Source organism: Kockovaella imperatae (assembly GCF_002102565.1).
Source record: "Kockovaella imperatae strain NRRL Y-17943 chromosome Unknown BD324scaffold_3, whole genome shotgun sequence".
Taxonomy (NCBI): domain Eukaryota; kingdom Fungi; phylum Basidiomycota; class Tremellomycetes; order Tremellales; family Cuniculitremaceae; genus Kockovaella; species Kockovaella imperatae.
The window spans coordinates 871,639-886,145 of record NW_019028943.1 but is presented as its reverse complement, the minus strand read 5'-3'; the positions used below and the strand labels follow the sequence as shown (position 1 = coordinate 886,145).

The window sequence follows — 14,507 nt, the reverse complement described above, 5'->3', positions numbered from 1 at the left end:
CCTCATGACAATGTAACGGTGGCTCCGATGGCCTGCAGTGTCTTTTGTAGCTTCTCTGCTTCCTCCTTTGGCATGTTCTCTTTGAGTGTTTGCGGTGTAGACTCGACGAATTTCTTGGCCTGAAACGAAGGTAGGGCATTCAGTGAGGATCTAGCAGCGGCGAACCTGAACCAGCTTGACCCACCTCAACCAAGTTCATATTTGGCATCATTGCCTTGACCTCCCTGATGATCTTTGCTTTTTGAGCAGCATCGATGGCTTCCAATTTGACTGTGAACATTGTCTTCTCCTTTGGCTTCTCCTCTGCTGGCGCTTCAGCAGCAGCGGCAGCGGGTGCAGCAGCAGGTGCGGCTGATGCTGCTGGCATGGCGATTTCGGTGATATTGAGTCGTGTCTATATAGCGAGGATCAGCAGGGAGCAAACAGCAGATGGGACATCGGAAATGCATCGACAGAGCGATCGATGGACTCTTCGCTCTTAACTCACCTTGAGCTCAGTGACCAACTCTGACACCTCGAGCAATGTCAATTGAGAGATTGTGTCGACTATTTGGGCGATCTTTGGGGAAGCTGAAGACGGACCAGGTTGCGCAGCGGGAGGCGGGGTGTCTAAAAGAGTTGAAGATGATGAAAAGTATTTAGGCATGAAAGCTGGGCGCAGGGAAGACGAAGCGATGGCTCTAAGTGAATAGGTACGTGAGCATATGCGATCTTGAAGACCGCTCTGGTCTATGTGCTAACCTGGAGGAGCTCGCCTGTCGCTCGGCCAGTCGGAGGATTTGTGATCTCATCTAGGGCATATCAGCTTTGAGCTGTTATCGTGAGAGCGACTCACAGCCATGGTGATCGTCTGTATCCCTTGACAAGGTCAATCGATTCAGCTATACACTACCACTACTTGATGCCATCGAGAGACTCAGGAAATTCGTTGAAAGCTCCATCACTCAAATGCCACGTCATGGATCATCAGAAATTTGCTCCGAGGATGGTGTGTTCCTTTGAGAAGTTCTGTCCGGACTGCTATCCTATCCAATCTAGAGTAACGTTCACCTCGCCCACCATGCTCGTCCTCGCGGAGACTGCCATCGGGTTCGTGGTCTTCAAGCTCAGCAATGACGCAAAGATAGATAACAAGAATTTGTGGAAAGAGTTCGAGACACCAGAAAAGGCCAACAAGGCGTGAGTGCTTGTCGTTGTGTCGCATGAAATCATTTTGACCTGACTCGTTCACCCAGTCTCTCTGTCGAGGCTATCCAACGATTCACGTCCACTGCTACTGCCGTCGAGGATCTTAGCGCACTCCAAGATGGTAGATTGACCGATTCCTTGTCGAAATTCCTAGTGGACACTGTCAACGGTGGATCCAAAGACAAGAAGAAGAAAAGTTCCAAGACTGAGGAAATGCTCGTGGTGTCTGATCCAAAGCTCGCTTCGACAATCCAAAAGACACTCTCCATTCCTGTCCTTTCCGACTCTACAACCCAGGATCTGTACCGTGGTATCCGACAACAATTGGCTTCATTACTTGGCGGTTTGGATCAAAAGGACCTCAACACCATGTCTCTCGGTTTAGGTCACTCAATGTCGCGATTCAAGCTCAAGTTCTCGACCGACAAAGTCGATACGATGGTCATTCAGGCCATTGCTCTGCTGGACGACTTGGACAAGGAGATCAACATTTATTCTATGCGAGTGAAGGAATGGTATGGCTGGCATTTCCCAGAGTTGGGCAAAATAATCGTGGACAATATCGCCTATGCCAGAGTCGTCAAGGCAATGGGTGAGCCACATGATCTTGAGGCCGTGACTGACATACTCAGGATTCCGCACAAACGCCTCCACCACCTCGTTCGAGATGATTCTCCCGGAGGATCTCGAAGCAGCCGTCAAGGCCGCAGCGGAGCTTTCCATGGGTACCGAAATCTCCGACACTGATATCGCCCACATCAACTCTCTCTGCGATCAAGTCATCTCCATTTCAGATTACCGAACCCAGCTTTCCGAGTACTTGAGGAATCGAATGCAAGCCATCGCACCGAATCTCACGTCGTTGGTCGGAGAGCTGGTCGGTGCGAGGTTGATCAGTCATGCTGGAAGTTTGATGAACTTGGCAAAGCACCCAGCATCCACCGTTCAGATCCTCGGTGCGGAGAAGGCCCTTTTCCGAGCTCTCAAAACGAAACACGACACCCCAAAGTACGGTCTGATCTATCACGTGAGCGTACACACATTCAACGTCTGCTGATCTTTCAGGCTTCACTTGTCGGCCAGGCCCCTCAGAAACTCAAGGGAAAGATGGCCCGTATGGTCGCTACCAAGGCCGCTCTGTCTATCCGTGTGGACGCTTTATCCGATGCCGATTCACGATCCGATCCATCAGCTGCCGAAGTAGGAGTTACCAACCGAGTCAAGCTGGAATCTCGTTTGAGGGCGCTCGAACACCAAGCTGGCATTCAGTCCGTTCGCCGGGTCACTGCTGGAGCCGGAAGGCAGCAGCCGAGATTTGAGATGGGTGCCGGAGGTGGATCATACAACAATGCTACAGATTCTATCCAGTTGGGCAGTGCCCAAGGCTTGTTACCAACACAGCCTCAACCCGCTATCAAACAAGCCGTGAAGGCTGTTCTGGAGGTCAAGGAGGAAAAGCGGGCGGAGAAGGAGAAGGAGAGTAAGAAGGATAAGAAGAACAAGCGGAAGAGCGAAAGTGCGATGGACGTGGATGAGAATGGCGATGGCGATACGAGCATTGCGGGAGAGACTAAGGAGGAGCGAAGAGCGAGAAAAGAGGCCAAAAAGGCGGTGAGCAAATGCACATCATCATCGGTGCCGGCGCTGACTAGTCCTCAGGCTAAAGAGGCCAAACGCGCTGCTAAGGAGGCCACCAACGGAGACGCCACAGTGACTAAGAAACGCTCAGCAGTGGAGATGAACGGTGACGCTGATGCACCGGTGGACGGCGAGAAGAAGAAGAAAAAGAAGAAGCGGGACTCTGAGGCTTGAGTGTGAGGGTGCTTGTGTGTGTGTAATGCCGGTTCGGATCTTTTTGACGTCGGAGAGCGGGGCCTCCCCTCTTGTGACTGTATGCATATATCTCAGATAATACAGAGGCGTGATTCTACTCAACACTGATACGCGGGAATTCGCTCATGTGCAACTTTGCAGAGCCGTACGGAATCAGGCGATACTCTTTGACTCGACCAATACGTTTTGGGTCTTTTGGCGGTACGTCTGGCGTACAATCAAGGTACAATGGCCATTCGATCTCGCAGCCTTTGACGTTCATGTATGTCGTCTTGGACCCCTGTTCAAACACTGGCGATTGAAGATCGTACGTGTCATGGAATTCGATAGTTTTTGGGTCGATGGCAATGTTCCATGGCGTCGCATTCGTGAGGAAATGATCCTTTATCCGTGGATGACCGATTTGGCTCTGTCCCGGACCTTGAGGGTCATCGTATCGGTGAGGAAGAGTAGTTTCGAGAGAAGTCTTGATCTCTAAAGCGTACAACAAGGGGCCGTAGTAAATGGAGACGCCGTGAGTCCTTTCTACAACTCGGATCTCTGCGACGAGTTGAAGCTGAACAACGGTAGATCCTCGAGGAATGGAGATTTTCTGGAGGCCAGAAGCGTCGGGCGCGAGACCGAGAGCCGTGTCCTTGATCGACAGAGTGCTCTTGTTCAGCACAGTCCACCCTGGGATCCGGATGAACAGATCAAAATCTGTATCTGCTGTAATCTGGTATCGCAACTTGCCGCTGAACGGGTAAGACGTATCGCAGACGACTTTCACGGTCTTGCTTAGGATCTTGGTCAAGATTTCTGTCGGACCCAACAAGACGTGTGCCAGACCCTTTTCGCCGATTTTGCCCCACGTTGAAGTGATAAACTTTGGCCAACCTTGAGGCAGATTAGACGTACAGCACGGATACTGTGGTTCCAGACCAAAGACAGTGGCCACACCACTATGAGCGGTAGTGAACAACTTCTTCTTCCCGTCTTCATAGTCTGCCTTGTTGACTTTCGCCCAAGGTTGATTCGGCTGTGTCATGTATTGATGGGCAAAGTATTCATCTGTGAATGCAGCGGGAAGAGCGTTATAGGTCGCCAACTCGGCTCGATCCGCGTAGTCGTTGATGCCTAACGTATGGTACGCGTACGACATGCTGTAGGCGGTCTCGATGTGCATGCAGAGTTCTGAGCCCATCCAGGGGGCGAGATTGCGCTGAAATTCATCTGCTAGCATCGTACCGGATGGAGCGCCATGGTAACCGAATGCGAGGGTCACAGCCTGGGCTATGTCGGCGATCCGAGATGGATTAGCTCGATTTCGGTATGAAACGGCTGGCGCCTTCAATCCTGATAAGGTGAGTTCTTGTGCAGGAGGACTGACTCACCTTGACCGACATTTACTCCGTGCAGAGACATGACATCGTGTGGGAGTTCCTTTTCTGGGTCGTCCAGGGATCTCGGATAACCCTTCGCTTTGTACCAGTCCTCCCATTTCAATGGATTGAGATGTTCAAGAAGCCACATCGTCTCCCACAACATGTCGTCGTCTCCACTAGGTTGATGCTCCAAGAGCCACTGTATTCCGAGGATCGTATCATATACTCTGAGCTGGCCCCACTGCGGTTGGGAACCATCCAAAAAGCCTTTTCCGCCGTCCTTCAACATGGCATTCATGAGCCTGTAGTATCGTCTGAGTGCATCCACGACAGGCTTGCACCAGTACGGGTCCGCCTCGGCAAGTTGGATCAAACCTAAGGTCAATGGCGTTCGACCCCAGAAATTGCGATCCTCCAGTTCGGGTCCAAGCCATCCGTCTTCCGCTTGATAAGCGAGCACCGTCTCGGCCACCGCGTGAACTTGCGATTTCAACCGGTCGTCATCTAGGAGGTACGCCAGCGGGACGAGGCCATTGAACCAATACGGTAGAGGCTCATTCAATGCGCTATAGTCTGTCCCTTTGCCTGACCCACGAGGATGAAGCCATTTCGAGTCGTTGACGTATGGCCAGAAGTCGTATAGATTGCCTGCGAGACCATCTGCAAACACCCGAAGCTCTTTGGCAAGCCAGCCATGTGGTTTGATCTGGCCAAGCGGCAATGGGGCAGTATGCCAGGGCGTCACTGATGATCAGTACATTCATCTCATGCTAGCTTACATTGCTGTTTCGTCTCTGACATGTTGGCGGGTTGGATCTGTAAGTAAAGTGTGCCGAGGAAGTGCACCAATCCACGGGCATTCGGCGTAACTTGATTCCGCTCTTCGGTCAACAGAGTGGGGAGCACAGTAATGCATCAAGCGCATCTCATGGACACGGGTAATAGTATTGGTTTACAGAATAGCAGACTCGTTGAGTGTCGGTCACCTTGAGTCTTTCAACCTAATAGACTCCAGAGTCCCACCAATCCTCCAACGAGAAACATGCCGCCTCGGACAAGGTTCTGTTTGCCAAATGTCTCCATGAGCGCTTGTACCTGCTCCTTCTTCGCGTCTACAGTCACGTCTCCCCTCTTCGCAGCATCATCCAGGTCCAAGAGCTTGTTGTTTGTGACGGGGATCATATAGAGACTCGTGAATGGGAGGATACCGAAAGCTCCAGCAGCGGCGATAGAGTAAGCAGTTCGATGGAGTGGGGACGAGTATGCCAGGACCGACCATAGCGCGGTACAGATTACAGAAGAAGGAGGGAAAATGTACTTGCCTCCTTCGAAGAACGGTCGTAGCTGAGCAAGACCCTTGGAAGCGGAATCAGAGGTCGTTGAGATGATGAGTGGGGAGATGAAGAATGTGTAGCCGAGGATCGACGCAGAGGTTGTGAGGGATAGCGTGGGTGCCAGAAATGACACGACTTTGATGGTGGTTGGAGATAAGACTAAGCTCATGGTGCTTTTGGATGTGAATGGATATAGTGAAGTGAAGTGAGAATGTGATTCTAGAATCTCTCGGTCTGACCATCAGTCCACAAAAGACGCGCTGATGTCATCGAACCGTCATCGGTGTATCATCTTGCATTACATGTATGGGACCACCAGCGTCGAGCAGCTTGACACGGTTGAGGAGTTGAAGAAGCTGCAAGTCGTCGATGGGATCTGCCTCACGGAGGCCTCCATGAGATGGATCGAGTGAATGCACCTCGCCAATGGTGTTTATGCTCTAGTTTTGGCGTTAAACCCGGGCACAATGCCAGGTCTCGGCTCTACAGGCCTTCAACTCCAGCAGAATTGAGCTGTAACCGGGCCTTCTCCGCCTCAGATAGTCCTCGCGCATCACGATGCATCCCACCGCTCGCCGATGCCTCCCCTTCATACCCTCATATCATCACATCCTAGAACAACAGGCTTCGCCACACCTTGGCCCAGTCGCGTGGTCAATTTTGCGGGGCCACGCAATCGCCCAGTCCAACTTCCTTCTACCTTGTTCTATCGATCACTACAGCAACATCGTATAGATTGCATTGCAAGGCTCGCCTCGGCTCGCATGACCAAGATATACTCATGCGTATGAGATAGATACCTGTAACACAAAGACAGAGCAAGAGTCGCATCGAAAATCGCTACAAGTCCCAAACTTATGTCGTTAGCCGAGGCATCTGTGGCCATTACTCATCCGACCCAGGCGACACCTCATCTGCCTCGTAAGCTGCCTCGCTTCTTCTCTGCCGCGATTTGGCAGTTGCACCATCTCTCCTCTTTCCATTTCTGCATTCTTCGTCTTTTCCCTTATCGCCATGAGCTCCTCCGCTGACGCACATCGCTCCTTAGTAGCGCATCAGCCCGTCACTCGCCCCAACTACGGCAGTGCGGCAGCTCTAGAGTCTGGGGCAGACATCGAGGACGAGTATTACGACGAAGAAGAGGGTGCTTGGGAGGTCGAAGACGACAACGTCAGACTGGAGGATCTCTTCGACGACGGTAAGTGGATGATGTGCCTCCTGGAGATTGCCAAGCGAAGTATCTCAACAAGGCAGATACATCACACCTCACTTTCACCCCTCTCACATCTTCCTCTGTTACACCGGATATGGTTGTACCATGATTTTGGCCCCTGATGACGGTTCGGTGACCGATGACGACCCATTCCGCTGCTCCTTACTAAAGATTCACCAGATTTTGAGTCAATTGACGAAACCATGGATTCTTGGCCATCCGCCTCGCCGAATCGACTAACAGGCGGAGAAGGACCGTCTGAGGATGCTGTTACGGTGGGTGTAGGTTCATTATAGGGCCGTCTCGTCGCGTGGTCCCAAACAAACCCCTCGAACTGACAGAACCTCTCGGGTCCCCCTCTTGCCTCCACCTTATCCGTCCACCACATGCATCTCTCACATTTGCGTCTCAACCGATCATGGAATACTGGTTCTGGCCCGCGTCCGCCCTTCAGTCCGATGATCATCGTTCGTCATGTCTCGGATTACCCTTGTGTCTCCCATACGAGGTCGAGACGCTGGCAGAGATGGACGATCGCCTCGAGCAGATTGTCTGCAAGCTGGCAGAATGTGTCAAGGCGAGAGAATGGGGTCTTGGTTTCCGTCTTTGGGATTCTCAACTGTCGATGTGAGAGGCCGCAGGGAACTTTGCTGATCATCAGATGGATGTCAATGGGATACCCCATGAAGAAGGAAATGAAGATCAAGCTGATATTTGTCTTCTACGAGATCATATGTACGTGGCCCTATGTGACTCGGCTGACTTTCAGTCGTTCCCGGTCTCAGCTCGAGCTTCATCGAAGATGCTGGGAATCAATTCATCGGTCTCGTCAGCGATCGCAATCTGAACATCTGGGACTTTAGAATCCCCTGGCGCAAGCTATACGACGCGCTGTATAACGAGCTGTTCCCGCATCCCCAGCGTTTATCCCGACATCGGGTCAACCTTGCGCCAATGTACCTCAATGTGGCCGAGGCTGCTCAACGATTCTTCCATCCAGGTGAAGTCGACGAGATGCTGAATGTCATTCTACCACCCTTCCAACCCACCATGGACTCAATTCTTGCTTCCCAGACATTCCTCGTCCATTTCTTGCCTGTCTCCCATTGCTCCAGATGGCTACCTCTCGTGTTCCGACTGTGGTACGGCTTCAATAGTGGTCTTTGGGACGATCAAGCGTCGGATCTTATCGGGCAATTGGCCATCGCTCACGTCGACCCTGGTAGATCCGATCCTTCGCTCATCGACAAGATCCCGCGAGGAGTGTTCAACACGGCTCAAGAGGAGGCACAAAACCCGAATCATGCTCGATCAGAGCGGGCTCACAAAGCTAGACTTCTCAGCGTGGCCGGCGAGGTCATTGAGGACGACGATGGTCTCACATACTGGTCTGATCCCAACAAGATGCCAGAGGAGGTACGAATGTCCGATCCGAATTGGTCGGGCATCAGGAAAGACGTCGGAATCTTCTCCGAACAGGAATTCGAATTCCTCATGTCAAAGTGTCTCAGATCACTCAATGTTCCGGTTGGAGGCAACCTAGCTTCGTCTAACGCTATGTCCGTCACAACAGCAGATGCAAGAGCCAGTCGGAAAATTCTCGACGCCAAGAAGCCGATCGACAGAGTGCAATCGCTAGCAGAGACCATCATCTTCTGCATGTCGCACGATGCCCCTGAACAGTCCGGACATGCCACGCCGTCGAACAGTGTACACGCAGCAGTCAGCAGGCTCCAGAATGGTGCCAGTATGAAGCGAGGCGACAGTACAGACAGTTTGGCGCAAGCTGGAAAATCAAGTGATGCCAATCGACGGTACTTGGCCGGCTGTAAAGCTCTGGATCACCTCTCTCGCTTACTCACCAGTTGCGAAACTTTCTTTCATCCGAGCAACTCTGGTCCGTGGTCTGCTTTCCTCACAGTGTTCCTGTCTCATCTCGCCGGCAATTTCGTTGAGAGATGGAAGGCCGAGGAGGACCGCAATTGCAAGACACCCGTCGCGTGGCGATTGACACCAGAGATCAAGCGACAGTTCGTCCTATGCCTTCGTCCACTCGCCTTGACTTCGATGTTCAACAAGGTGGGAGCAGCCCCCCTGACCTACCTGCTGACCTATAGGACATGGAATCCGTGACCCCGGCTGTCTCAGCGCTCAAGAAACTGGCTTTGTTAGAGCCTGACCTGATCATGCCAGCTCTCATGGAACGGGCCACGCCATCGCTGCAAGGTCTAGAAGAGGTAAGCCTCCGTCTCGAGTCCATACTCATCATCAGACACAACGTACGCCCGCTGTCACTTACGCTCTTGCTACGCTTGCGCAACCGTTAACAGTCCGCAAATTGTGGCGAGTGGGCGGCATGTACGTTGGCGATATTTTCACGCTCCTCATCCCCGGAATCGATCTGAACGACCCCGCAAAGACCGGTCTGAGTTGTATGGCCATCTCCAACATGGTCGACTACATTCGTCTCTCTGACATTTCCGAGGTCGAAGAAGGTGATAATGTGACCCCAGGTCCCCGAGCTCTTCGCGTTGCCCCGAGGCCGACGGTCGATGACGATCCTGACGATCCGGTTGAGAATGAGATGAAGGACTTGACTCTCGAGGATGCCAACGCTAGGATCCGAATGTCGACAGCGATCTTCCGAGACTGGGTCCCCGAATTCCTAAGTCGGGTCATGCTGCTGTTCAGTAATCTGCCAGAGGAAGGCGGCAAGAGTGGAAAGGCAGGCGGCAAGACGGAGGCCTTGACACTCAGCAGCGTACTGCATACCTGTGGAGGCGTGTTCGCAGCTCTGGACGACAAGCTCTTTGACTCAGTACTTGAAAGCGTGTTTGAATACGCCACAACTACCTGTCGGTCCAATGCTGTGGATGCGGTCGGGGAACTGGTGCGTAATTTGGCAGCGGTGAACGCACCGAAAGTCTTCTCCAAATTCTTCCCAGTCGCCAAGCAGCGAATCGTCTCCGAGCTCAAAGCGGGCGCATCTTCCACCAGAACGCAAACCACCTCCATTCCCTTACCTGGAGACGCAGCCCTTCACTGGTGGCAGTCTATCCTTCTTGGCATGCTCATGCCAGGGCGGGTCGATCTGACCGAGTATCGGGAAGAATTCGTTGAACTCCTTCAGGTCATGATCGACTCGACGTACTCTGAACGAGGATGGACGTGGACTGGGAAGATTGTTGAAAAGTCAATGAGCTGTTTGGCATCAATCTATCATCGCGAGCTGCGGATGGTGAACCCAGATGAGCTGAAGAGCGATGGTGAGTCAGTATTTAGAACTTCGCTGACATCAGACTTCCGACTCAATCATCACTTGTACTGGGGCAAACTCTACCGTGCCCCCGAAATCAAGATCGACTGGAAAGTCCCGACTGATGCCGATATCGCCATGGCCTTTGACATTCTTCAGCTTGCCAAGCAAACAACCGACAAGGTCGACAAATTGCTCGAACAACGTGCGGTTGGAGATCAGATGTGGAGCAACGAGTTCTGCCGAGCGCTCAACGTCATTGACAAGACGCTTCGAGGGTCATACAATCTCATCTTGGAGATTGACGCGCTCAAAGAGGGCGGAAAGAAAGCGGAAAGCTATCTACCTCCGGACTTGATCAACTTGCCGGCGCCATACAAATGTGGGGTTGTTCTACAGAACGCCAACGATCCGAAGTACCAAGAGGTGCTGGAGATTCGACGTCATATTGGGGAGACACTTACACGAGCCGCGACCGCTATGCGTGACGCAGGCCAATCTGACAACTCGGTAGAGGCTGTCAAGCTGCTCGTCACTACCATGGGCACCCTCTTGACTGCGTACGGCATCCGAGCCAAGCAGTTCTCCACCGCTCAAGCTGCACTCAATGGTATCATGGCGACGAAGAAATTGTATGAGGGCCAGCGCAAGTTCCACAGATCAATCTTCCTCGCTGCTGCTTCGGTTCACCACCAGAATCGTTTGACCACCTTGGCATACAATCGCGTCCGTTCAGGTCTGGATGATCGACTCATTGTTAACTTGCTCGACTTTTGCCTGTCGCCATTTACGCGCATCAGAAGATCGGCCCAACATGTGCTTGAAACTGTCGCCCGGCTCTATCGCGGCACCTGGGTGCTTGCTTTCCCCAAGCTGTTTGAGGCTCTTCAACCTGGAACTGATCCCGACACCATGAAAGGAGCTTTATACGTCTTGCGTTACAACACTCTGGGAATCGCCCGTATCGCACGGGATTGGCGACAGCTACCGCGATTGGTCGAATGCTTGCTCAGCGCGCATCACGAGAACAAGGCTTCAATCCAGACCCTGATCTCCAAGGCTACAGAGGAGCTTCTCGGGAGCTTGCGAACGACCACAACGTATGAGGTGAACGTGCGGGTTCAAGAGGTGGATGCGGCTGTCGGATCGCTTGACGAATATTTGACGCGCAAGACAAGTCCGAAAGTGGTCGAGGAATTACATAATGCACTAGTGGAGAGCCGCCAGTTTCAAGATGCTCAGTACGACAGGTTTGTCGACAAGCTCATCACGATTGCCTCGGACCCGTCTCTCAACTGGCGATACGTCATCTCCGCCTCGCGGTTCTTGCTCGTCTGTGTGAGACGCGACATCCCAACGGATGTTCGCCTGGCCAAGTACTTTGGCGAGAATGCTCAGAACCCTCATCCTCGAATCCGGGACTTTAGCATGATTGGCTTCACCAAGCTACTCTTCACGATTGCTTTGCGATCTTTCTGTCAAGGGTCCGAAGAGAAGATCTTCCTGGAGGAGCCCGATGATCCTTTGTCCTCTGAAGTTATTCTGACTGATACTTCGTCTGCCTTTACTGCCAAATACCTCGCCGCTTTCCGAGAACCCCTTCCGGAGGACGTGACTACTGTGCAACTTCAGGATCGACTAAGCACGGGATGGTTGGCATGGGGCACAAAATTGGAGGTCTGCCGCATGACTGGCTGGGATGAGGAGCCATTCTCCCTTAACCCAAAATGCGGTCCCGCCGTGGATGTCTTGCGTGAGGTTGTTGGTCAGGCTGGATGGTGGCAAAGCCTCGCCGATCATTGGGCGAGAGAGGACCAGAGAAACTACCCGTCCGCCGGTCATATCGACTTCATTGTTGCCTCTGCCCAGCTTTTCGGTAAACCAGTCTTCGATTTCGTTCAGCCCATCGTCGAAACCTTCTTACAGGAAATGGACGCTACCAAAGTCTATGACCGTCACAAGACCAGAGCCATGTGGGAGTTCCTGGCTGGTCTGATTCGAGGATGCGAAGATTGGCCTGGCAGAGATCGAGCAGCGGTCTGGAACTGGTTCTCGTCAAAGCTCGCCGAATTATTCAGCAACATCCGACACGACACGACGAAATGCTGGGACATTAGCATCGAGTACATTCTCAATGAGCGTGACCCGAGACGCAACAAACCACTCATCGATTTCTGCATGGACACCGCTTTGAACGCAGACTTCAACGGAGGATCGGCGTTCGACCGTGAGTGAATAAACGAGGGCTCATATCTGACAATGTAGTATCTCGCAGGGTCCAGATTGTTCGCTCAGTCATTCGTTGCCTGCAATGGCGATTCAATGCCTGGGCAGACGAAACGGTGGACCTTTATTTCAAAGCCATTGCTTGCCCATATGCCGAGGTTCGAAACTTGTTGGCCTCTGTACTGAATGCAGTGGATCAGCTCAAGGTGAGAAGTGCTAATCGACTACAGCTAAAGACCAGTTCCATCCCTCATATCCCTCGGCCTCTGCTCTGACCCAAGATGTCCTTTCAGATACCAGTTCGGAGATAGACATCATGCGTCTCAAATCTGGCCCTTTCATGCCTCAGCTCAAGGGTATCATGCAGGAGCTGGAAGTTTTGAGGAAAGACAGACCACATGGTCCAAAGGCTGTCTTGTCACCCCATGATACCTCGGCAGTCACGAGTGAGCAGCGCAGTCTCAACTTTGCTGACTCTCCTAGCGCTCAGCTGGATCACGGTTGAGCTTTCGGATGTTCATGCTGTCGGAAGCTTCCCATACATCATCCCTTTCTTGTGAGGTTGTGATCGGAAAGCTTGTGCTGATGCGATAGACCGCAAATTTTCGAACTCCGGGAACTCAACGACAATCCCGACCTGCAGCGCGTTGCCGGGCGTCTCCTGGCCATGATTACGTCGATCACGCCGCCCTTCGACCTTATTGAACCACTCATGTCCAAACTCATTTCCATCTTACAGGACTCATCGGTGAGTCTGTCCTGACATGTCTCCACTGATATCGCCAGTCCTGGAGGACGAAAATGAACAGTATGCCTGTATTGAGTTTGGTGTACTTCCGCAACCTCTCTCTGCTTTCGGAGTCGTGCAAAGCCAAATGCTTAGATGTGAGTTCGTTCCATTCAGCGTCTCACTGACGATTATCAGGTCGTCTCTGCATGCTTGCGAGATCCAAATCAAGAAGTCCGTGAGATGGCATCCTCGTGAGCTTAGGCAGACCGAGCGCGTTTTTTAGCTAACGAAAACCAGGACACTCAGTGGATTCTTGCGCTGTTCGCAGCGAGCCATGGTTGTAGTCCTCAAAGTGAGTATTCAACCAGCGACGGGTCTGACTTTGACAGGATCGCTTTACTCGAGAGATTGACGCGATTCAATTGCCGCGACGGAAGGGCGGTCAACCTGGGCAAGTGAACCCTGAGTATCAGTCCAGATTGGTCGAGCTCCATGGTGCGATTCTTGGCGCCACGGCTCTGTAAGTGTGATCAGACGATGCAGAGAGAGAGCAAAGCTCATGAGCTGCACAGAGTGGAAGCATTCCCATACACTGTCCCAAAATTCGTTCGTGAGCCATGCCCTCTCGCACTTTGCTGACTTCTAAAGCCAAACTCTTGGCCGATGTTCTCGCGCCCCGTGTCTCGGAGCCCGCCCCGATCTCCACAACGATAAGGAGTTGCGTTGCTGTAAGTTCTCCCTTTCACAACCGACCCTGATCCGTCTCAGTCATTCAAGCGAACGCACGAGAAGTATCAAGACAAATTCAGTGAAGACGATTTGTCCGCCATGAATTATGCTCAAGCTGGAAACTCTTACTGTGAGTACTATGGGAACTTCTCAAGCTAAGCCCTTGCAAGACGCGTGATTTGTTATCATGCACATATGATGATAACAAGAAAAGACTAAGCATCGATACCCCGCAGTTGGACTTCCATCAGGACCTGTACTTCTTCAATGAAGCGCATCGACAATAAACTATGCATGAAAGCCATCGAATCAGAAATGAGTCAGACAGCTTATGCACTCAGGTAGACGGTCGGATGGAGAGCGTGTCTGTCTTTGATGAGAGAGTACACAAAGCTTTATTGTATTCGACTGTATCAAACCAACTCTCGGATCAGATGCACTTGGGCTAGATCTGACCGCGTGAGGGAGCTGGATGACCCAACGTCCCGGTGAAATGTGGGAGGAAGGGGAGCGTCAATCTTCAGGCCTCCGAGCACCTGAAAGTCGTCTAGGCATGCGATCATTCAAGCGACTCTGTTAGGTCAGACATGATCAGCGTAGACTCGGCTGCGCGAGTCATCACCACACTCACCTA

The 14,507-nt window shown here is 52.2% G+C and overlaps 5 protein-coding genes across 5 annotated transcripts; 2 read left to right on the top strand and 3 right to left on the bottom strand.

The window, feature by feature from the left end:
• Positions 1 to 2: 2 nt before the first annotated feature.
• On the bottom strand, positions 3 to 646 carry BD324DRAFT_576976 (ribosomal protein L7/L12 C-terminal domain-domain-containing protein; the record flags this gene model as incomplete). The annotated part of the gene is made up of 3 exons (XM_022013227.1): positions 3 to 119; positions 185 to 394; positions 488 to 646. 3 exons carry the CDS (start codon positions 644 to 646, stop codon positions 3 to 5), a joined length of 486 nt encoding a protein of 161 aa, XP_021873044.1.
• A 361-nt stretch (positions 647 to 1,007) lies between these two features.
• Positions 1,008 to 3,058, top strand: BD324DRAFT_315129 (hypothetical protein). The gene is made up of 5 exons (XM_022012466.1): positions 1,008 to 1,179; positions 1,236 to 1,780; positions 1,821 to 2,215; positions 2,254 to 2,799; positions 2,848 to 3,058. The coding sequence occupies exons 1-5, from the start codon at positions 1,061 to 1,063 to the stop codon at positions 2,998 to 3,000; spliced, it is 1,758 nt and encodes a 585-aa protein (XP_021873043.1). The 5' UTR covers positions 1,008 to 1,060; the 3' UTR covers positions 3,001 to 3,058.
• A 5-nt stretch (positions 3,059 to 3,063) lies between these two features.
• BD324DRAFT_618747 (putative exported protein) lies at positions 3,064 to 5,213 on the bottom strand. Its single transcript, XM_022015078.1, has 3 exons — positions 5,165 to 5,213; positions 4,395 to 5,129; positions 3,064 to 4,356 (listed from the first exon to the last, which is right to left on the bottom strand). Exons 1-3 carry the CDS (start codon positions 5,184 to 5,186, stop codon positions 3,116 to 3,118), a joined length of 1,998 nt encoding a protein of 665 aa, XP_021873042.1. The 5' UTR covers positions 5,187 to 5,213; the 3' UTR covers positions 3,064 to 3,115.
• A 168-nt stretch (positions 5,214 to 5,381) lies between these two features.
• Positions 5,382 to 5,888, bottom strand: BD324DRAFT_649268 (hypothetical protein; the record flags this gene model as incomplete). The annotated part of the gene is made up of 1 exon (XM_022017963.1): positions 5,382 to 5,888. One exon carries the CDS (start codon positions 5,886 to 5,888, stop codon positions 5,382 to 5,384), a length of 507 nt encoding a protein of 168 aa, XP_021873041.1.
• A 1,006-nt stretch (positions 5,889 to 6,894) lies between these two features.
• On the top strand, positions 6,895 to 14,454 carry BD324DRAFT_618742 (putative membrane protein). The gene is made up of 20 exons (XM_022015077.1): positions 6,895 to 6,917; positions 7,113 to 7,207; positions 7,284 to 7,559; positions 7,594 to 7,667; positions 7,702 to 9,011; positions 9,050 to 9,169; positions 9,205 to 10,198; positions 10,232 to 12,415; positions 12,454 to 12,620; positions 12,656 to 12,860; positions 12,898 to 12,970; positions 13,009 to 13,162; positions 13,201 to 13,299; positions 13,340 to 13,395; positions 13,442 to 13,496; positions 13,534 to 13,664; positions 13,717 to 13,754; positions 13,793 to 13,872; positions 13,913 to 14,003; positions 14,044 to 14,454. Exons 2-20 carry the CDS (start codon positions 7,197 to 7,199, stop codon positions 14,049 to 14,051), a joined length of 6,126 nt encoding a protein of 2,041 aa, XP_021873040.1. The 5' UTR covers positions 6,895 to 6,917; positions 7,113 to 7,196; the 3' UTR covers positions 14,052 to 14,454.
• Positions 14,455 to 14,507: the final 53 nt, after the last annotated feature.